Source organism: Cariama cristata, unplaced genomic scaffold, assembly GCF_000690535.1.
Source record: "Cariama cristata isolate BGI_N322 unplaced genomic scaffold, ASM69053v1 scaffold5003, whole genome shotgun sequence".
NCBI classification, from domain to species: domain Eukaryota; kingdom Metazoa; phylum Chordata; class Aves; order Cariamiformes; family Cariamidae; genus Cariama; species Cariama cristata.
In genome coordinates, this window is record NW_009606517.1 from 11,594 (window position 1) to 35,552 (window position 23,959).

At 40.5% G+C, this 23,959-nt stretch overlaps 1 protein-coding gene across 1 annotated transcript; it reads right to left on the reverse strand.

The window, feature by feature from the left end:
• Window positions 1-4,372: 4,372 nt before the first annotated feature.
• On the reverse strand, window positions 4,373-23,568 carry TTC12 (tetratricopeptide repeat domain 12; the record flags this gene model as incomplete). Its single annotated transcript, XM_009696379.1, has 20 exons — window positions 4,373-4,448; window positions 5,350-5,575; window positions 7,340-7,439; window positions 8,916-9,017; window positions 9,834-9,902; window positions 10,659-10,760; window positions 11,302-11,436; window positions 12,424-12,487; window positions 12,699-12,791; window positions 14,406-14,574; window positions 15,658-15,746; window positions 16,907-16,976; window positions 17,543-17,731; window positions 18,021-18,081; window positions 19,692-19,763; window positions 20,749-20,808; window positions 21,523-21,644; window positions 22,160-22,237; window positions 22,783-22,813; window positions 23,423-23,568. Coding segments are annotated over 20 exons (2,054 nt in total), but the record flags the coding sequence as incomplete, so codon positions are not given.
• Window positions 23,569-23,959: the final 391 nt, after the last annotated feature.

The window sequence follows — 23,959 nt, forward strand, 5'->3', positions numbered from 1 at the left end:
TGAGAGGTTGCCTATGCAACACAGCTCTTTATCACTGAAGAAAGAGTTAAAATGCTACCTTGAGCACTGAGTGCAGTTCTGGGCCCCATCATTTCAAAGGGTTACTTGAATGTGTCCGGAGGAGGGCAACCAAGCTGGTGAAAGGGCTGGAAGGCATGTGCTGTGAGGGGCAGCTGAGGACTTTGGGCTTGTCTAGTTTGGAGAACAGGAGGCTGAGGGGCGGCCTCATGGCTCTCTACAGCTTCCCGAGGAGGGGACGAGGAGAGGAAGGGGCTGAGCTCTTCTCCTTGTTACCCAGTGATAGGATACACAGGAATGGTTCAAAGCTGAGTCAGGGAAGGTTCAGATTGGACATTAGGAATCATTTCTTTACCGAGAGGGTGGTCAGACCCTGGAACGGGCTTCCTAGAGAGGTGGTCAATGCCCCAAGCCTGTCAGTGCTTAAGAGGCATTTGGACAATGCCCTTAATAAATACGCTTTAACCTTTGGTCAGCCCCAAAGCGGTCAGGCACTTGGACTAGATGATCATTCGGAGGTCCCTTCCAACTGAACTATTCTGTAATTCTATAATTCTCTTCTACCCAGTAAGGGTCAAAGTTTTGCGTTAGTGCTGAGATAAATATACACAGGGGTCAGTCTGGATCCCAGATGGAGACACTTCACTAAAGCAATCCATTTTTGTAGGTGTTTGGCTGTGTGAGCCCCAATAAGATGGACATTCTCTCCCTTTGTCCCTTCAGGTAGGGTTAGGCCACAGAAGGCAGCTGCTGGTGGTGCTGCTTCTACCATTCTATCAAGCCTGCTGGATCCTTTCTTCCCTAGGCCCACACACATTGGCAAACTGTGTTCTTAATTCAAGAGACATGGAGAAAAGCCAACACACACTGAAGAGAAGTAGGTTACAGTACAGCAGCTAACCCCATCTGGCTCAAAGCAGCCTGAACTAACTTTGGTGGGACAGGAATGAGAACCATAGTGAAAGAACAAGCATGGCAAATGCTTAACAAGCACACAATTTAAACTTTCATAATAACTGAAGAGGAGACCGTAGGCTTCTCAGGCAAAGTTGCAGTTACACCCCTTTTACCTTTAACCGTAAGACCCTTGCAAATATTCACCTGAAGATAGTAAGCAGCATCTTTTTAGTTCCGGGCATCTGCACATGCACAAATAGTGAGCAAAACTCTTGAGGACAGGAAATTTAGAGCAATGCACATTAAGGAGATAAGAGAGAACATTACTACATAGCCATGACTGTTGTGAGTGCAGTGGAAATCATATGTAAAAAATGAGCAAAAGTCAGATGAGTAGTGTAACGACAGCTCAGAAAACCACCGCAAAAGACACTGAGGACGAGGCGATTGCTCTTGAGGGAAATAACAGTAAACCATTATCCATCCTTCAGCAAACTGATGAAGTGTAGTCTAGTAGATAATACAACAGATTAGGTGCTGACAGGTATCATTTCCAGTCCTAGCTGTATCACTCACCTGAATGTGGTAACCAAGGTCAGGTCGCTTCATCTTTTTCCCCACTCTAAGTTGTTTGGGAAAGAAAATTATCCTGACTAGCATTTGTATAGCACCTGACACACAGGGCCCTAAATTTAGTCGGTACCTCTACCCAAAACGAGCACACAGTAATTTGTCACGTTAGCTAACGCATTAAACACTTTCAAGAAGGCTCCATTTCCAGAAGTTCCACATCTCTAAGTCATGGTCTGCTCCTTCCACTGGTTGACAGTCTAATCGTTGCCTGGTCTTGTCTTCACGCAGCTGATAGCGAGGCCAAGTCTGCATTACTGTGTTACCTGGGCTAGAACAGAGATGCTACTTTGCATCCTAGGTACTGTGATTAAAGTTTGTGATCTGCAATTCAGCCCACATCATATTGTTTGACAGACAGAAAGTAGCACGATACATCAGCGTGGATACCAGACCTGGAACTGTTAAGATTAAACAGCATGAAACTTCACAATTATAGCTAAAGGAATAGTTCTACTAGAAACAGTAGTTCGTACACTCATAGCCTCAGCAGACCGCTTCCCCTTGAAAAGGCACGGGTCTCCTCCCACAGACTGTCATGAGTTATAGTACCTGAATACCAATCAAGACATATTCTTTGTACACTCATAGCCTCAGCAGACCACTTCCCCTTGAAAAGGCACAGGTCTCCTCCCACAGACTGTCATAGTACCTGAATACCAATCAAGACATATTCCTGAACCATAAAGTCTTGTGCAACTGTTTTACAAGCATAAATGTGCTACAAAAGTGATCCATAAATCCATGGCAACTCCCAGCTAGGATCTACTGGCAGGTTCTTTGTGCTTCAAATAAGACTATAGCTTGTACAAGCTCAATGCCCTTTCTGTAACTGCTTGATTGCTCAGGCCAACTTCCCATCCCCAAACAGCAATAGTTCCTGCTGGTTACCTGGTGTGTTCGTAAAAGTTCTGCAACAGCAATTCTTTTTGAGGAGGACAAATCAGTTCTCAAACACCTATTGCAGAAGAAAGCTAGAAGCAATTCTCTTATACGAGCACCATTTTCTTCTGGGGACAACAGCAACTGGTATGTGAAAGGTTCCATTAAGGAAAACCCAGCTTGTCAGTTAAAACCAAGAAAGACCTTTAGCTTTCAGGCTTTTAAGATAATTTCAACTCTCCTGTAATTTTCTGGTGACACATTACACCTGCTGTTCCCCTCTGACATCCTGCCTCTGTAAACACGAGATTCAATAACTTTTTCTCCTTAAGACAATGCTTGGCATTTGTCAGGTTTAGAGCATAGTGCTTATTTGGACTTGAACCCTATACACAGTATTTGCTACATATTTGTCTAGGCAGGGTGTAACTTAATGGGAGGGGTTTAAAAAAGACGACAGTAAGATTATTAATTGTATGCTTTTCACTGTGAGGGGAGAAAAACCAGGTGCAAGAGAATTTCCTCCTTCTGAGGTGGAAAGATGATTCAGCTGCTATTTTGAAAAGGAGATGATATATAATTTGTCAGCCACGGTTCTGAAGGGACAAGATTACACACAGAATAGACACCCACAGGCATCAAGGAGGCAAATTGAAGAGCCATTTTAAAGTCAAACATGACTGGCCTGTGCCTCTTCATATAAATGTAACATATTCTTTTGTTTCCTGTGTTCAAAACCAAGGCAAAAAAAAGAAGTATTGTATTTGTGGCCAAAGTCCTTGTCTAGCCTAAGTTCTACAAACTTTTAGTATAGATTTGTGTCTATGTGCATCTGTTTATTTGTGAAGAGACTATTCGTTAAATTTGACAGGCTTCTGCTAGCACTACTATAGCTGCTGTTCTGTTAGCACCACCTCCAGAGTCCTCAATAGATATGCTTTCCAGAAGCATCTTAAACTGCCTTTTTGGAGGAACACATAAGAGGTAAGAGCAATGCATTGCTGCCTTTCTTTTCAAATTACATTTACCATTAGTAGTAATTAATTTTTGACCTCTCCGGAAAACACAGACACTAGAAAGATGTGCCATTTGTGTTATTGTTTAAAGAACTGATAACTGTAGAGGAGATTAGAGAGGAGCACATGGTGCCATGAGAAAGTACTTCAGATCAGGAAAGTCAACTACTGTTCTTACTCCACACAAAAGTAAAGGACCAAGGGATAACATTAAACTTGCAAAGTAACGGTACTAAAGTAAGCAGCCCATAATTCATACACAAACCTCACTGTCATACGTTATCACTACGATCAAGCCAAGGGATACCATTAAACTTGCAAAGATAGTAACAGTACTAAAGTAAGCAGCCCATAATTCATACACAAACCTCACTGTCATACGTTATCACTACGATCAAGCGCTTAGCAAAATTAAGACCAACATATTTAAGAAGGTAAGTATGACGTTTAAGGTTTAAGCAAAGTGTGAGGTGGTATCACACATTTGATACTGAATCATAGTCTAGCCACCAGAGTACAGCACATGGGGGGAAAGAAAAGGATTCTTCAAAGTCACAACTCACAATTTAGTTCTATTTTCTTCTAATACACTGGATCCTGGACCCAAACTCAAAACTAGACTAGATGAGCCATTGGTCAATGATTAACCAGCAAGGAACTCGCCAGTAAGAAAGGGCAACATCACTTATTAAAGCAAAGACAAGCTTAATGCAAGCTGTTATTTCAGTTGTCAGCCCAGATAATAAATTAACTTCTTTCTCCTGATACTTCCATTGATGTTGTTTCACTGGCTTCTATGGAGGACCAGCAAACACTTTGAAAAGGGACTGAAAAGTCGATGTGCTTTGAGTTAGTTTTATTAAAGAAAAGAAGAAAATACTCAACAGCAAGTGGTATTAACAGCACATTTTGAAGCTCTCTTGAAGACATCAGATGCTATGCATGTATTTCATAGAGGAGTTCAGGATGGCCAGTCCATTGAGTTTCCGCAGTTGAAAAACGTGCCTGAAAAGACAACAGAAAGGTTGCTGGGGGAATATAAGATGACTAACAAGAAAAGTTTTAAGCTGCCACTGCTCTGCTATACCCCATGCCCAAACTGTCAAGAATGTTTAATGCTACAATTGATAAATTCCTCCTAGAGTAGCATGAGAAACAGAGTTTCTAGATTACTATTCCCCACAAAAAGGAAAATGAAAGTTCTAAATAATACTTGACAATTGTTCAAATACGTGACGTTTCAAATTAACAAAACTAAGAAAATAAGGTGTTTCTCTTTTGTATCTCTGGAGTGTTTTGCAAATCTCAGAGCAGATACTTGCTCTGTTGCTCATTTGGGACCTCCAGCAGAAGCGAGGTGCTTAAACTCTTGGAGCCTAAGCATTATCCCTTGTTTTCTGCCGTGGTTCAGGATATATTTTAACAAGTTGAACTCAGTTCAGGTGTCTAGAATGCAGTTCAAGATCCAGTTGACAGTTTGCAGCTAGCTACAGCTTGGCATACTCTTGGCAGGCAGCAGCAGACATTCTTTGCCGACATTTATACTTCTGTTTTGCTCTCATTATTGCTCTGACCTCTACAAACTTAGAACAACACCCTTCCTCCTTCCATTCTTCCAGCCCAGGTAACATCAGAAAGCAATGCAAAAGGAGCTCCTTGAAACATGTTATGACAGACAACTAACAACACAGGAACCCTAAAGCAGAATTGTGGGGACAGTACCACAAGTGGGAATACTAGTTGGAGGAAGGGTGATAGATTTCATGGAGTATTTATATAAACTACTCATCTGCCCTGTACCTGCTTGCTCTATGAATAGAATCAACTTACACTGGTCACTTTTTCAATAATTATCACCTAGTAACAGCCAGATGGTGCAGGAGAATAATAGTCTTTTTTACAATACCTCGGTTCAGCGACACAAAGCTTCCCCAGAGCAATTGCTGCATTCTTCTGCACTAAAGTTCTTCTAGCATCACCACCAGCATGTTTCAACAAAATCATCACAACATTGGAATTCAGTAAGGACGTTGCTGCTCCAGGAACTACAAGGCACTGGCCAAGGCAGAAAGCAGCGTTTCCCACAATCATTTCATTCTTTGAGTCCAAGAGCTTCAGCAGCACACTGAACCCTGGGAGAAAGAGAGATTAATTGTACAGAGTGCACACGGATTTGTTCAAGTGGCACCGATATTTTCTCCTGTCTTTACCTAAACTCCTAGAGAGCAAGCACTGTTCCACGTTGGGCATTTTTCTGGAAAACCTGGAGGAACAAGTGAATTTCGTAGCAAGGTTCAGGATCCAGGATGTTGTCTCAGCTTCACCTGCTTAGATGTCTTTCTCACAAAACTGAATCTACACTCCAAGAGGTTCTCTAGCACGGAGCTGGTGTTTCTGCATTTGTTTAATATTTCTCTGAAACTGAACATGCCACCTTTTTTTGCTTGCAGAATCTTGCACTGGCCTCTCAACCCCACCATACTAGCAGGGCAAGCACAGAGTAGAGGTCTCATAGCGCCAGGCTAAATGTTTTAAGACAGAAATACTATTGTGGAAAGAATAGCTGAAAAAAGGAACATTAAAAAAGCTTTCATAATTCCTTAGCTAACATAAAGCAGCTCAGCTCAACAACTTCTGTAACCTATACTAACGCACAGCGGGAGAGTATCTTGTCTATACTCATGACACAGAGGTGTATAGCTCTTGCTGGCATCTGTAAGCAGCAGCAACATCTCAGACCACAGAATCTAGAAACATTTAGATAGCCCGCTTTCTAAATAAAATACAGCCATGGCTTTCACATGCATGAAGTTTCCTTGGGGGTTACTAAGTTTGCTTTGCTTTTCTTTCATGGTCCCGTCTGGTCTTCCAGCTCACATCCCACCTTTTCTGCTGCAATAACGTCTTCTGAAAAGGCAGTGCTGCTCTAGATGGCAACAGTGGCTGAACTAAGTGGCCCAGCTGGAATGCAATTTAATGTCATGGGACTATAGCTTGATTCCAACAGGCTCCTAGCAACAGAGCAATGTCTGGGTTGGCAAACAGAGCTGACAAAATTAAGAAATAGCGACTTCTCACAAGATTAATACCCGGAGTTTTGATGGAAAGAATAAGAGTGAAGTGTTATTGCTAATTTGAAGAAATGAAAGCTTCATCTACATATGACAGTGAAACTAGTATCAGGTGTACAAAAGGAAGATGATGGTCTGAAAGGCTTTTCATGAGTGGAAATCCTTAGGGTTCAAGTTGAACTATATGAGCTGACAGTTTCTTGACAGGTTCAACCATTTATCTAAAACTTAAGTATTCTTTGTTGTAGTTACATTTGCATTAATTGAACTGGGATTTTAAAGCTATCAAAGCAGTATTATACCACATGACTAGAGCAAACACACCCTAAGAAACCTGGTCTGATATCGTCACTCTGTCTTCATATCCATTTCCTCTTAATACCAGGCCAAATACCCACACGTAAATTCAATGAAACTATAAACACCCTCTACCTCTGGAAATTAGGTGTCTAAATGAAGTTCCTTATTTTAGCCACTAACTTCAGGAAATACAACCCAACTCAGTTACAGTTTACAAGTGCTTTTAAAAAAATACGCGTATTTCTGGCCCTAAAAAAGCATATCAAGCTCTTTTACTAGAGTAAAGTGCAGTGTCTCTAACTCAGGCTGATTATCTGATGGGCCTATTTCCATCCACACACAGAGCTAAGGCTCGTTAAGCACTATTTCAGAAAGTAAAATGGCACATTACTCAGAAAACATGGCTAAAGTCTTGCAAGAGTAAAACTCAGTGTTCAGTTCCGTTCTAGAGGGGAAGAAAGTAATTGGATGATACTGAGATTACATCTCTGCATTCAGTCTCTAATTAGTGAAGTTGTCACTCACCTTTATCTGACTTCACTAGATCTTCTTGAGCTTGTCGACTACTTGCGGTGCAGATGGAAAGGGCCTTTATACCATAACTGGATGTGATCTCTCCTCCAGCCTAGATTTGATTAGAGTAAAGCATACATTAACAAACATACAGTTGATAACCCAGCTCACTCAAGGTTACAAAATAGCTTAGGTACCATGGAAATAGGTATTCCTTATGCCTATGTCCAAATACCAAATTAAGACCTTTGCAGAGTATTGTGCTGGTTTTGGCTGTGATAGAGTTAATTTTCTTCATAGTAGCTAGTATGGGGCTATGTTTTGGATTTGTGTTGGAAACAGTGTTGATAATGCAGGGATGTTTTAGTTATTGCTGAGCAGCGCTTATACAATGTCAAGGCCTTTTCGGTTCCTCACCCCACCCCACCCGAGAAGAGGCTGGGGGGGCACAAGGAGTTGGGAGGGGACACAGCCGGGACAGCTGACCCCAACTGACCCAAGGGATATTCCACACCATATGACATCACGCTTAACATATAAAGCTGGGGGAAGAAGGAAGGAAGCGGGGGACGTTCAGAGTGATGGCATTTGTCTTCCCCAGTCACCATTACTCGTGATGGAGCCCTACTTTCCTGGAGATGGCTGAACACCTGCCCGCCGATGGGAAGCGGGGAATGAATGCCTCATTTTGCTTTGTTTGCATGTTTGGCTTTTGCTTTACCTATTAAACCGTCTTTATCTCAACCCATGAGTTTTTTCACTTTTACTCTTCTGATTCTCTCCCCCATCCCATGGTGAGGGGAGTGAGTGAGCGGCTGTGCGGGGCTTAGTTCTCAGCTGGGGTTAAACCACAACAAGTATATATCTCAGGATGAACATAAGCTGAAAACGACAGAAGAACCATCTCTTTCCTGCCAGCAGTACACAATTCCCTGTATCACTGGAGCCCGATTCCTTTCAAACTATTAACTCCTCTGATGCTTGCTAGTTACCAGAGCCAAGCTGAGTGCCACAACCTTTTTCAAGACTAATTTTATCTGCATCATAGCAAATCTGTAGAATCCACATCAGGCTGGGTGGATATACATTCTGCTAGATACACAGATATAGAGCAAAACAGTGTCTACAGATTAACATATGCATTATTTAGGGACAAATTGCTCCCAAGTTTGATTCGGCACTCACTGATAATCAGTGGGAAAGGCTCCATTGCTTTTCAGTGGTCCGAATTAGATCACACCAATTTTAAGCTTTAATCCCCCAACTGGGCCTGCAGTAGTGGATTCTTGAATTCACAGGTCTCTGCAAGCAGAGCTGTGCACAGGCATCTGGTTCATATGGAAACAACTGAAAAATCTGGGCTATGGATCAGACTACAGAAGGCAATCTAGTCTCCAAACTGGCTACGTAGCTTAAACTTAAACTTGAGAGCACTGTTACAACCGGCAACACAGATGCAGACACATACAGACAGAGTGACTGCACAGGTCTTTCGCTTAGGGAAAGGAGGTTAAACACAGAGGCAACTATGGTTTTCTTGAGGGACAATACAAGCAGAAGTAAAGTAAATTTTGTTAAAATAGTTTACTTTCAAGAATTTGATCATTTTCTTGACCACCCCTCCTTTCACTACTTCTTCTACTGCCGAGGAGGATGCTGGCAGGATGCGACTTAGCACTCCAATGGCTCTCTGAATCAGAAAACAGCATAAGAGAAGAAAAAAAAAAAGTTTATTTGTCCAGACACCTTTAGGGAGTTTTAAAATTATTTTGGGTTTGCAGAATTAAAAGTAATTAAAGTGATAAAAGCAGAAATTTACAGAAATATAACGAAGAACATCTTTAGGACATAGCTTTTTTATTGTGCACTGGAAACTGAACTCAGCACAGCTTCTAAAGACTCGGTGTAGAGAGAGAGGAGACCAAACTGAGATCAGGACAACTCCGTGTATGTTTGTTTATTGAAATTAATTCCTGGTAGAAACCAGCCCATCACTGCTGGTATTGAGTCAAGTAAAACAGACCAGAACAATTCATGTGAGTTCAGAGAAGTGAATGGACTCCGAGTTCACATCTCCTCCTACCCATTTGCCTTGAACAACTGCTCTCTGTGGGAGTTACACACCATTAATAGGAATACAATCTCCTAGGTATGATTCATATACAAGAATTGTAAAAAGAAACAGCTGCTAAACACCCAAATTGTTCCTGCTCCTTTGCTTCTAGATTGATTTTTTAAGAGTTTTATATTGAAAACCATACTAAGGATGAAATGATTTGTCAGAGCTTCTATTAAGTAGATTTCAAGAGAACACTGAGAACCTCTTGCATCAAACAAGATAAAAACCTGAGTAATACAAGTGGTATATTATTTCTTTACTACTACTAATTATGAATGTTTTAGGCTTCAAAGCCTAATGTACAGTCTTGCACAGGTCAGCAGTTCGCACTGAAGTGTTCAGGTCAAGTCAGCTAATCTTCTGTTAGTTCATAGATATCCCACTTACCGTCACAATCCTTCCATCCTCATCCCTGAGGAGAGACATGCACCTGCCACTTATGTCCACAGCCAAGTACTGAAACAACAATGTGAAAAACTCAGGTCCAGCTGATTGCTGGGAAGTATTAGAGCAGAAATGGGTTAAAAGACAAAGTACTCTACAACAGAGAATCCAATGGAGATCAGGGCACACGTGGCAGTAAGTTACTAACACTTCAGCACCCAGATGTAAATTAAGAAATTCTTCCTTCTTGATGGAATCCTTAGCTCTAAATAATTTTGGAACGTGCCAAGCGTCTAAGAATATCCCATAATTGGGGACTGATGTTGAACAAAACATTGATACCACTATGGAAAGATACTGTATGTGCTTTAGACTGTTTTTTTCCTCATAGCTGTGTGTATGGGGGGCGGGGGGGGAGTGGAGGAGAAAATTTTGTAAGTTTTTTCACTTTTTAGCTTACCTAAATTGTCAGCCTCCCTTAATGATAACCTTAAAGACCAATGAAAACTAAAAATTAACTGAACACCAGCAAAATCCAAGGTTGGAAGCCTTTAAGTGATTCAGCATGAGTGATGTGAAAGAGGGTTCTAAATCCATCTAACGCAGTCAGGCTCTTTTTCCCTATACAGACTGCAAAGGTCACAATATTCCACGGTCATTCCCTCACCTATTTTATTTGAATGTTCTGGTATGACTTCAGTGACTTGCATCAGGCTCATTTACAGGGACAAGGGAGAAGGATGCTCTAACTGCTCAAGCAATTCCAAATCTCCGAGAAAGTGATTATAAGAAGAACACTACCAAAGAACATTCACAGATCTTGTATACCTGGATGATCACATTTGATTCAAGCAGTAAGTTCATCATTAGGCCCAGCACTGCAAACAAACACTCCTGGTATTTGGGTGTGCTGACATCAAAGCATTCATCCTGTGTACAAAGGAGATGAGAGTGCAATCAAATCAGAGGTTCAGAATATGCACTTCCTCAGTTTTCCGTGTGCTTACTTACATAGTGCATCAGTGTTTCCCCTGATGTACCATGAACTCAGGAGGAAGAAAAAGTCCTGTGAGCACCAGAGCTAACGATGACTTTTTGATACAGATTCATTCTTGTTGTTTGTTTCACTTTGGTATCTAAAGCTGCACACTCCAAACTTCTGTTTAGGCAGATAACAAAGTCCTTTCCCACTCTCTGAATTCTTTAGTTTCTGAGTTCATACCACATCCTTATCCTGAAAGCGGCAACTTACAATAAGCAACCGCTCACTCTCCTCCACCCATCTATGGATCCACAACTTATGTGAACAACGGACCGCTCTGAGACCTTTATCCAACTACCAGATTTGAAAGATCTCAGTCAAGGGTTCAGAGCTGTTAGGGGGAGGCAGACAAACATGATCACACAAGTGCCGTTTCCACAGCAGATCCGGCTGAAAACACTATACTAGGGAGCTGTTAAGTTTCTTTACCACAAGCTTTAAGCATGCTTGCCAGCACTCTTTGCACTCAGCCATCTGCATTCGAATGACTACATCTGCACACAGATTCCCCATGATGCCAATGCAACGGGCAAGGGCTGCCTGGTTCACCAGCTTGGCAGAGGTCTAAAAACAGAAGAGCGGAATAATAAATTAAGAACAAGTGACAAAGAAACAATAAATACACACTCCTATCCCCCTGGCAATGGCAAATAGGATTCCAGATTCTCTCTCACCTATGTTCAATCCCAACCTCCCAGAGTTTACAAATCACCCTCATTTTCACAATGAATCTCCCAGTGATGTTTTAAGAGTCTTGGGAAAAAGTGACTGGATTCTGTGGTCCCTAACATCAGACTGTGACTATTTCCTACTACCACTTACTTAGGTCACAGAACAGAACAGCCTCGCCTGCAGCTGTAATTTCACTGAGGTATATTCAAAAGGAGAGAGCAACAAGCAATACAGAAATGCTATAATTATTGCATTGTCTTGGCGCTCATTTGGAGAAGTGGAAGTATTTTACTTTCCAGCTATATCTGCCATTCTGCAACAGAACCAATCCTCCCTAACATCTTCTCTCTTCCTGAGGACAGGTTTCAGTACCAACAATATTCTAAGGTTGTAGTTGAAATAAATGATAACCAGGAAAGGGATCTGAACCACTGAACATCTTTACCTTGTGACCTAATGTCATCTCTTCACCCTGATCTCTCAGATTAGAAAGCAACAGAAAAAGCCACTATCCAAGACATTATCAGCGGTGACAGCAGACTAAAGTCACATTAAGAAGAGCATAACACAAAGCTGAGGGTGAAATCCTGGCCTGATAGATTACCAGTGGGAATACGCAAACAAATCCAGAGTTTTCACTGCATATAAAACTAGTAATACGTAGAAAGCAAGCACTAAGTACTGGAGACTGAGAACATTTTCCTGAGGAGAGTGTATGACAAAACTGGATTTCTTACACCTACAGAACTACAGACATGGCAACTACTGTAGTTCTACCACAGAGGGGTTCTGTCCAGGAGCCGTAAAACTGGAAAGAGCAGTCATAAGACGTGTTACACAAAAGTAAACCAGAAATACAGAAACCAAGATCTTTCATACCAGCAGCTGGGTGAATAAAGGTAAAACATCTGTAGAAAGCATGACACGACACTGGGTTTTGAACCTGTTGGGGGATAAATAAAGCCATATTTGGACACTTAAAGCTTTAGACAAAAGTCACAGATAAAGGCAACACAACAGCAACATAAAGACAAGGTAAACATCAGTCAGCAATGTACCCTCACAGCAAAGGCGGCCAACAGCCTCTATCACTAGCTCATTTAGTACATTTCAAAGTAGAACTTCATAAAAATGAATGAAGAAATCTAAGTTACCTTTCCTCTTCAGTTAAATCAGATAGTATGTTTATGGCACTGCTAGCCCTGGCATCAGTGGTATTGACAAATGTCATTAAAATCTGCAGCCATCTGTTATTAAAAAAAAAACCAAAACAAACAATTAATGTTATCTTTGGTTTAATTATTAAAGCTCAAAATTGTATTTTAAGTGCATCAACACAATTTATGATCTTAAATTCCTTTGTGTTCAGTAGGGTTTTGACCAAGCTGGATATACTCGGCCCTCCAAACATACCCAGTCACCCAGCTGCCATTAGAACAATATTTTGGCACTAGATTCTCTCACAATATTGTCCCTCTTTGCATGTACCAATTTCTGTCAGCATTAGAACATTTCATCAGCACGTAAGCTTCACAGATGTGCGAAGCTAAGCTGCTTTGCTGCTTGTGAACATCTTAGGGACATGCAAGTAGAATGCAACAGTCAGGACTGAGACGACCATCAGCACAGTCCAGTACTGAACAGCTTCAACAGACTGTAAAGGCCTGCAGGGAATGTCAGTGCTGATGCTTGCATGGCTTAAAAGGACATGCTGAGCAAACCCAACAGTCTTTGGAGGGGTTTAACTAAAAAGCTTTATAGTAGCAAAGAAAAATTAATCTCCTGCCTGAATAGAAAGAGCATCATACCATCATCTTTTGAGCTTTTGGAATAGTGTGCACTTGTGCCTGCGGAATTTGAACTGCATGCAATTCACAGGACTTGAGACTGCGGACCTATAAGCTCTGCTGAACAAGAAGTACATCTGCAGACATGTGCTGGGGTTTCCACATGCTCCTCTACTGAGCTGAAATTCTCTGCCACTCTTCTCCAACTTTGTAGCACTGTAAGAGAACCTATAGTCTCATCTCTTTCTGATGACAAGCCCAACTGCCAAGAAGCTCAATATCTGCAACTTTACTTTCTGAACATCCTAACTTTTTTCAAGCAATCAGGCCCAGCATCTCTTTCAGAAGTTGACAGAAGATTTTTCAGGGTCCTGATATTTCAAACCACAGTAACATTATCTGCCTTTTTTAAGCATCCTCTCAGATACAGCTCATTTCTTTAACCTTTCCTCCACGGAAAAGTGTCTCTGGATTAATGTTGCATATAATATAGTGAAGTGGGTACAACTGTTGGAAAATCTTTTCTGTTCACCCACTACTTCAAACCATGTTGTGCAAACCAGTAAATTAAAATTTCTCCTCTGCTTAACTCTAGAAGGAAATAGCAGGACAATAGGATAAAGGTAATGGATTGTGGTTTCTTTCTCCACTCAGTGAGTCATGGCAACACTGAATAATCATAAAAAACAATTACTAAATGAGGAGAGAGTCACAGCTTGAAACCATGAGCTATGAAGAAACAAGTGTAAGCACCTGATTGAGTGCTAGACAAACACACACTTACTGGTTTTAAAAAAAAAGTAACTATGCCTCAAAATTACATGAGCATCCTCTGGAATAAGCTCTTTCTACTTACTTTCACAGACTTCTTCAGATACAAAGTCTACTAAAGTTCTCCCCACACACCTGATTTTTACTTTTGCTTAGCTAGGCATGTCCCTCAAGGACAGACGTCTCAATGTCATTACGTTCCTTTCAGAAAGCCTGTCACCTTGGTGCTAGTGGAATGAGTTCTGAACATCTGTGAAGCCAGGCATTAAGGAAATTTCTCTGAGGTACAGTAGTGTTTATTACTTGGTTAGGTCCTGGTGCCTGATCAGCAGTCTCCTCCCATTCTCATTCTGTGAGTAAAGAGAAATTAGTGCCAATGTCTCCTTTTGGATCTCTGGTATCCCAGAAGAAAGCAGTTTTGGCAGCTGTGCATTCACATCAGGGTGAGTCAACAGAAGACGCTGATTTTCTTCTGAAAAAAGAGAAGATTTAAGAGCAACGTCACACACAATGGCATCCCCATTACTCTTATAATTTTTTTTCCTAGGTGCTGATTTAACAGGTTTAGTGTCTTCGTTTCATCCACTAATATGCTCGGTCACTCTGATGTGTTCATCTTGCATAACACTCCTGCAGAGCAATGGTAAAGCAGAACACCCACTGATCTTCTCTCAGCTCTATTACTTCAACACATACGCTGGTGTTTGAATTTCTGCTCTCACTAGAAACACGCTAGCTTCTCAGGCACCAAGTGCTTCCTCAAACAAAGAGACACCACACTTGTGAGCAAAGTGCTCCTCACTTCATCAGCTGCCTGCAAACCGGTAGGGTCTAGGCTGTTCAGGCACAATAGCATGCTGCCCTGCTACACAAGGCAGTGCTAAATAGAGAGTAATGTGTAAACTACCTGCAGGCAGAATATAAAACGGGTTCTCCCCTTAACTTGCAGCAGGAATTTTCTCTGGGGCATCAGCTGGATCCCATGATATACAAGTCACCACAGAGGCCGACGCCAAGCATTCTGTATTTTCCTTGTGTGGCACTTTGCAGTGCTTTAGAACCCACCACCACCCCAGCCCATTTCTCATGTATGTGTATACTCCCCAGAAACAGGCAAGGGCTATCTGACTAATGACTAGTGATCATGAATGCCAACCAAATTTAGTCTTCTCTAACAGCACTTCTGTAAAACTCTGCTTTTTGCTGGTATAACTGCTTAAAACAAAGACAAAATGATGCAAGTGATATTGCCTTAAGAGCAGCAACAATTCCATGAATTGACTTTCCACCCCTTCAGTAGATTTAAAATGCTCACAGATACAGACTGGGAATTTCATCTCACAATACACAAGAACCGCCAAAATTGTGGTTGCTGCTAGCAGTATACCTCCAACACTTGCATTTGACCTGTAAAACTTCGTTTACAAAAAGGTCTAGACCCAAGTGCTCTGGGAAAGTGATGTTGATGCCAAACACTATTTCAGACACAATAAATGCCATATTAACAGCACATTAACAATGATTAATGTTGACCATTAATGACTAGCAGTTTTACCGTTTCCAGCGCAGACAGCTTGCCAAAGGAAGAGAAGAGAAACAGACAAATCCACTTCAGCAGTGTTTTTTCTCTCTGCACAGAAGCCCCTAAATTAGAAACATTAGCTCATAAAAAGAGCAAAGGACAGATCAAACAATTAGCTCTTTGGCCAGGGAAATCAGCAAAGCCCCACAGAGATGAGGATCTGCCACACGAGCACCTAAGCTCATAAGCTCTAAACCCAGCTCATCGGTTAAAAGTTTTTAGGACTATCAGACTTGTTTTCCAGAGGACCTACCCTGATCCCAGACTTATGATCTACTAGCTCTACTCTACCCTCAACACACACAGACCCTATACAAGCATTACACAGCACAATATAGGTGGTAAATTCAGCTCTGCACTGAGATAGCTGTGAATAGACAGAGCATAAAAACTTTATGCAAATTTAGAAGTGCTTCATCTCTTAAGTCTGTTTACAGCCAACACCCAAAATACTGACGACCCTTAAAGAATCCTCTGTGCTGCTGTTCCACTGACAACCTTAAAGAATAGCTCTCCTGCCCTGTTCAACCAGATCATGCTGTTCTGAACCAGCTCAGTTGTACAAAATTTTCAAATCGCATCTTTTGCATGTCTTTCTTGTTTGCATTATCTATCTGAACCTGACTCAAATATATTCAGACAAGAGATCCCTCTCTAAAGACAAAGTTTATAAAGCAATATAGATAAATGTTAGTCAGATTTGTTTCTTGATTACTGAAACACAATATAACAGCAGCCAACAAAATACAGCAGCAGAAGACACAGGTCCCCAGAGATGATCCTCTTCCTTGATTACAGGATTAGGGAGTTTTCCAGGTTACATTACAGAGCTATATGGCCAAATATTTACTGATGGCAATTAATAGCACCAGGGAGTCTAGCCAGGCATACTTCAAGCAACTAAGTGCTTTCAGATGTTCTTTTATATTAAATTGCGCTTTTTTTTTTCTTTTTTAACAAACCTGCTCTCACCATGAGAGATAGGGTAACTGTACAGAAATAGGAGACAGAAGTAGAAATTCATTAATTCTGTTCATTGCATCTAAGAGAGCACTGTTTGTATGAGTCAGATATGTCAGTTCATTCAGACATTAAAATCTGTTATTACATTATCTTTTGATCATTTCATCTGCATTTCAAGAGGTGATTGTGTTTCTTGAAAACAATATTTTCATTTCCTCATGCTGTAACACCCTACTGTTTTCCTTTGGAGAGCTCTTACCGTCTTACAATCTCGTTGTCTTTGAGGATACTGAATCCATTGTTTGTTCTAAATAAAGTTTGCTCAGTGCCTGAAAAATTCAGAGATAAACAAATCAGGTCTATGATCCATCTGGCTGAGATATCATTATAGAAGAGCAGCAGTCTGCCTTGACAACATAGTGTTAAAAGAAAAGGTCACTGGATCAACAGCTTTGGAGAAAGAACATCGTTACAAGAGGGGAAAAACTTCAAGAATGCTACTTGAAGTAGAAGCAGCTTTGAAGCTGAAAACTGCTCTAATTCATGCTGGTGCTGTAAAGAACAACTGACTTCCAGTTAAGGGCTTTTTAGGCAGACTGAAACATGAGACTGGCTTTGCAAATCAATATGCTTTTACTACAAATATTTCTAAACAAATAAAACAGCTCTTAAGAGACCCAAATCTGTAAGAAGTCTTAACAGCTCAGCTACAACATCAGTCTAGTTCTAAAAAATATATGTAAATATCTACTGGCCATAAATTATGAAACAAACACTGCTGATTTTATGTTTTAAATATAGGAAGGTTTTCTGTTCCTTTAAAACCTACTCCACGTGTATTCATCTACTTGGATTACAGCCCCCATGATCAACAACCTTTGCATCAAATACTTACAATCTTTCACAGCTCCTGTCAAAAGTCTGATCCCTCCTGTATAGTAGAGGATATTCTGGTCAGGCCTATCAAGTTTCTGCAGCAGTTGTTTTATGGACAGAGCAGCAAACTTTCCCGACTGAACTTCCTTCATTGCTCTCTCTTCTTCTTTCATTCTTTTTTCCTCCAAGTTTACCTCATTCATACAATCTTGGAAATCAAAAGCAAACAAAGCATGGCAGTTAAATGTTTCGGTATGGTCAAGTTTCAAGTAAAAAAAAAAGAAGTTGACTTCATGACAGAGACACCACCACCCTCTACGTACAGAATGACCCACGGCTCTGGTGAGTGAAACAGAGCTTAGAGAAGAAACAACCAGGAATAAAAGCTGCAAGAAGAGACTCCATGAAAAGTTCTGAAGAGCAAAACACTGGTTTTGATTAAGTTCCATCTTGATCAGAAAACAAGGGATGACAGTGTAAAAATTTCTATTTGTTACCTTTAAATAGGCTTTCCTTTTGGTGATCAATTTGTAAGATCTTCTCATAACACTGCCTGGACTTAACAGAGAAAAGAAACAGGCTCTCAATTTAAGATAAAAATGGGAAGATGATAAAAAAATCATACCCTAGTCAGAGTCATCCTGCTTAAGCTCAACAGTTCTTGTGCCAGAGTACTTAATATGCATGAAAAATAAAATTTATGGAGACACACACATCAAAACTTTCATAATTAAAAGTGTAAGTTGAATATTATTCTCAGTTCCTACATCTGCCTGCTATTTCAAATTAAAGGGAAAATTTCAAGTACAAACCTAGGAATGTACTAGTAGGAACCAAAAAGCAAAGTTCCAGTAAGAAAAAAGAAAATGAGCCACAGCATTATAACTGCAGGAACTGTAACTATTGGCAGGGATCAGACATGTGCATCTTGTATCTTTATCTTCTATTTGGGCATTTTGTGTCTTGTGCATATGCTTGGAATTGAACTGATCACCTTGCAACAGGGAAGGACCTTCTTCACAGATCAAGCTGCCAAGAACGCCTCAAGGTGAATTTCACGTAGACTTATATTGTCCACACTCTACAGTTATTTCTAGTGAAGTAGTTTCCAACAGGATCAGAAACACTTTTGAGCTTGCTTGCTCCCCTCTTCAAGTTCTTCCTTATTTTGAAGATGAAGGGTCAGAGTTGTACTAAAAATATCTGGCAGTTTATTTCAAGCTTGTTAATAGGATGTTCCATTATCTTAACAGTATTTATGTTTCCATTAGGTATTCACACATGAAATGCAAAATTAAATCTTTCCTTTGACATTCATTTCAGTAGGATCTTGGAAAAAGATGGTATCACTCTTACTAGTGTCTTTCATCTTAACAGTTCACTTAACTTGAAATACATAGCGATTTTTCTCATCCACAGTTGACATGCAATAATTTCTTAGTTATATGCAGCAATAGTTTAATAACACCCACTGCACAGAGCAATTTAGGATTAAAAAAAAGTGAAATACATTTTACTCAGTTGTCTCTTTGGGGGAAACGTAGTCACTGCTAGTAGGTTGCAATCACAAGAGTCTGCAGCACCTGACAAGGACGCTCCTTCATGCTGATCCTTACCCAAGCTGAAAAATGGCATTTCCAGCACTACCACTTCCCTGAGCACACATTGCTAATATCAGTCTTGAAGCACTTCAACAGAAGTGCCAAACGTGGGATTCTCTGAGCATATACACAATCCTTGCAGACTCCCCAAACACTCACCCAGTCTAGACTCAAGCCTCACAGCACCAGAGTAAAGCTTGCTGTCTTGGTGTCTGACAGCCAAGTAGTTACAAATTCCCAACAGATATACCATGTATACCGAACAGAAAATTCCCTCATTCTTTTGAGGTTGATTAGAGTACAAATTGACACAGCCTCACAGAAGTGTCCTCCTACATTTTGTGTGTACCAAAGTATACAAGCTATTTTACAGAGATATGGAAAGAAGACTTGATTTTAGAATTATTAGTTCTTGCAAAACACAGAAAATTTCTCTCAAGTCTAAAGGCTGAACATACTTTCATTTGTCCAGTTCTTAAGAGCACAAATTTCTCCCTCTCACGCACAACATCATGTCAAAAGCAGAACAAAACATGGTCCTATAGCCACAAGATTTAGTGAACTTACCTCACTGTAGTGCTTAAGTGCCAGGTGAGCTTTCCCCATTAGAAAATAGGCTTTAATACATTTTTCATTGCACTGTGTTAAAAAAGGAATTATGAATTATGTGCTTAGAAATTTTAACCTTTTAAAAATTTTTCCAGCCTCCTGATTACTAGTTATAGCTGCCCAAGATAACTGTAAGCACAGAAGAGGATCTTCATACCACCTACTAGAGGCATCTGAAGTTTATATGCTGAATTATTACCTCCAGGTACCAACGTTCCTTCCCTGTGCAAGAAACATAGGCTGTGGTCTGGTTAAAGGTGGAAAGCAGATGGTGTTAATATCCTTCCCAGAAAACTGCACTTAAGGCAATACATGCAGACTGTCATGCAGTTAGGTAATGCTAAGGCCTGCAGCAACAAGTCTATAACCGCCGAACTTCTATAACAACAGAATTTCCATATGTCTTTTGATTAGTTCTGCCAGGAATGAAGTAAGTCGTAACTTTCCTTAGCTCTGCACGAAAAAAATTGAGGAAACATCTAGCTCAACGCTAACAGATTGGACGATCTTTTCCAGTTCAATTATGTGTCAAAAATACAGATTTCTTGAAATGATGTTGCCAATATTATTAATAATCTGTTAATTGTGTTGTAGTCATGGGCATCACTGATGTAACACAATTGAATTTGGATTCAGATTCAGCTCTTTGGCATTTTATATAATCTTTACCTTTCCCACCAGATCTGGTATTTGTGAGCTTAAAGAGTCCTTTTTCCCTTTGTAGAAGGCTGGGCAAGACATTGTGTGATAACGTGTGCAGTTAACAGCTGATTATCACTTACAACAAACTTCTTAATTAAACGCTCTTAAGAGCTAGAAAAGCTTCTGCACACAAGCAAAACTGAAATATTAACTGCTTTATACTGTTCAAGTTAACTGAGGATGCAGGAACCTGTGCAACACCACCACATTCTTTCATTTCCCTTAGCAAATTGCTCCTATATCATCAGTTACACACAAACCCACGTTCCAGAAGCACTTGATCTGATCGTAAAAGATAGAATCCTGAAGTTACCTTTAATGCCCATTCACAGTCACCAATGGCTTTTTCATACTCATGCATCTTCAAATAAGCCTAAAATAAAACCAACAGGGTCCAGGAAGAAGAGTTAGAATACTTCAAACAACTTCCACTAACCATTGTAAAAACATTAGCTAACAAAAAAAAAACAAACAAAAAACTAGACTGTTGATTTGCCTAGCCATTGATTTTGCAGGATAATTACCAGTCGTCTCTTAACTAGTCTTCCACCTCCTTGGAGTTTGTGATTTAGAATAAATTTAATAAAACAAAATTCAATACACATATGGATTATACAAGACAAGTAGAGAATGCAAAGCAAATGTTAACATTGTACAGTTAGAAAAGTGATATCCTCCCCCCCCAAATAAAAAAACCCCAAACTGTGCATTTAAATAAAACTCTAAAGTAGAATGATTTTTTTCCCACTTATTCTGGAGGAGTAGGGGTTCACCTATGCCATATCCAAGAGGGAGGAGACATGAACATTCCCTCAGGAAGCACTAGCCACAGCAGAACTAAAGCTGTGAAGGGATTCAGACACGTCGATCCAGAGGGAAGAATTCAGACTTCTAATGATCTTTGTTCAACTCCTTCATTAAGTTTGTAAAAAGCACCTTCTTGCTGCTGACTTCAAGCCTCTTTGTAATGCAAGGTATATTACCTTTTATGAAATTCACTTAGATAGTAGAACAATCCTTTTGGGGTTCTAGCCTGGCAAAGCAACACTAAAAGCAGTATAGCAGTAGCTCATTTCCACATGCTGACCTGTGCTCTGTTTGTGTAAAGTTCTTGCTTATCTTTCAGTTTTTCCAGACCTTCAGTGTATCTCTGAACGGCTATGGCATAGTCTCCTTTCCTGAAGGCATCGTTTCCCTTCTCTTTCAGAGCTGCAAAACAACAGACATGCATTCAAAATAATATTTGTTTTTTATTTCCCCAAATGGTGACTGAGGAAAGAGAGGCCATATTCTCCTCTTGGAATAATCATCAAAATTCCAGTCCAGTTCTACTGCAGCTGTCTTCATTAGCCATTATTTGCAAGGGAGTTCTGAGCTATTCAGTGCACATCATCCTCATTCCTCTTTCAGAGGGAAAACTGAGCATTTGCCTTTGCTCAGCCCAGCTCTGAAATACTCAAACTCGCTCCCTCCATCCCAAACTCTTATCATCAAGGGTATAGCATGGAGAAGAACAGGTGGCAACAACTCTGTGAAGTATATAACCCTGTTATATCTAGCTAATCAATGCTGTGGACAAGACTGTTGGTCTCAGACAACCAAAGCACTGTCTCAAGTGTGCCTAAGAAGGACAATAACAGAGTAGCTCAATAGCCTCTTAAATCAGCTCAGCTGCTGCTAAGTAGTTTTTGAAGGCAATAACTAGAAAAGCCTTTAGCAATTACCATTTGCTAAGTGTTCATTTCTCTTCCTTCTTTTAGCTCGTTCTTCTGCATCCTTTTCCAAAATTGCCAGAAAGCCATCTTTGAGCCAGGAGAGTTGGTGGTAATTTAGTTGTGTGTGTTTGTTTTTTTTTTTAAAAAAAAAAAGCAAGCTTCATTAAAAACAATTTATAGATGAGGAAAAAAAGCAGTTTCTAAGGTATTTCTGAGTCATTTCTCTACAAAGAAAATATTAAGGGGACATTTCAACAATTAAACTGGAACATGAATGACATAAAGACCATGCTACCACTCAGGATTTGCATACCTGCCTCGGAGTATCTCATCTCTAGAGATAAACTTGTTTCCTTTTACATTCAGAATACTAACTTCTTAGATGAAAAGCCAGAATATGTTAACAACCTATACCAACAAGCTTCCTGCCTATGAACAGGTACAGCCATACCGGTAAGATGCTTGAGTGTGTTCCTAGATCCGACTGAATTGTGATTAAAGTCACTAGAAAAGTCAGCTTTGACTTTCGCAGGAGTGGAAACAGGTCTTGCAGGAAGTAACAGCAGTCCTTATTCCATCTCTGCTGAAACAGATTGAGGAGACGCTAGATACTAGAGGGAGCACTGACCTACCTGCATTCACTGCCTCTGCATTTGCCATGTCCTAAAAAAAGAGAAACACAGCACATGCATATACACATACAGACATTTTAGTAAAACCCACAGCAGCCAAGGAACACTTGGTTAAGTTGTTCAGAGCTACAAGGCATCTGAAATATCCAGATTGATGCATACTGGCAGTATCTAATTGACACTTAAACAAAGGATGGTAAGGACTTAATAATTTCTGACATCACCAGAAAGCTTCCGTTTGTATCTTTAATGAGGCAAGTCACTGAAATCCAAACTCCACTGCAGGGAAGAAAGCCTAACGAAATTAACGAAGGGCCTCTCATGTCTTCAACTAGGTTTGCTCAAGTTCCTGAAGCACAGGTAAAAGCTACAAGTTATGGCACCTTAGTGCTTGCATCCAACTTGGAAAAGTCCAACTGGAGTACCCTGTGTTATTAGCAGTCTTAAGACAAAGACAAGGTGACATCAAGTACCTCCCAATAAAATAACTAGTGAAAAAAATAAAGTCACATTCAGAACATACTTGTAAATATCGTTCAAAATTTTTTCTCCTGGGCAAGGAATGTGAATAAGTGTTATTTAAAAGACCTAAACTGCATACAACTTTAACTTCAAAGGGAAAAAAAGCCCTTACAGAAGCTTGTGTGTTGATGACTGTTCTGTTCACCATAGTCTTGCTTTCTTCCTCCTTGCTGGTTTCTTGATCATGGAGCCTTTTCTCTGTTTCAGCAATGTTTTTTTCCTTGACAACTGGGTCTGCAGAGTTCAAGCCTTGCACTAAATTGGCTAAAAAGTGGATAAAAAAAAAAAGAGAGAGAGAGATATACACACACACACGACTCTTAAGTGATCCTGGAGGGACCAGGAGCTCAGTTGTGCCTCTGATGACACGCTTTTGAAGGCACTGGTGACCAGGATGGCCTTTATAAATGGAAACACAAATGCAACTTCATCTCTCTTCCAAGAGCTACCTACAGCTTCTGCATTATAAAAGCTCCCAGGTGCAGAAAGCAACTCTCGGCATCCACAAAGCCTCACGACACCTGAGCTCATAAGGAGACCTCACATAAAACAAACTCGGAACGCGGGAGGGGGCGGGAATTTTCCTCTCTTCCATTCCTTTTCTGCCTTCCTCTTGCCCACCCCCTTTTCCCTCCAGCCCCTACCTGAAGAAAAC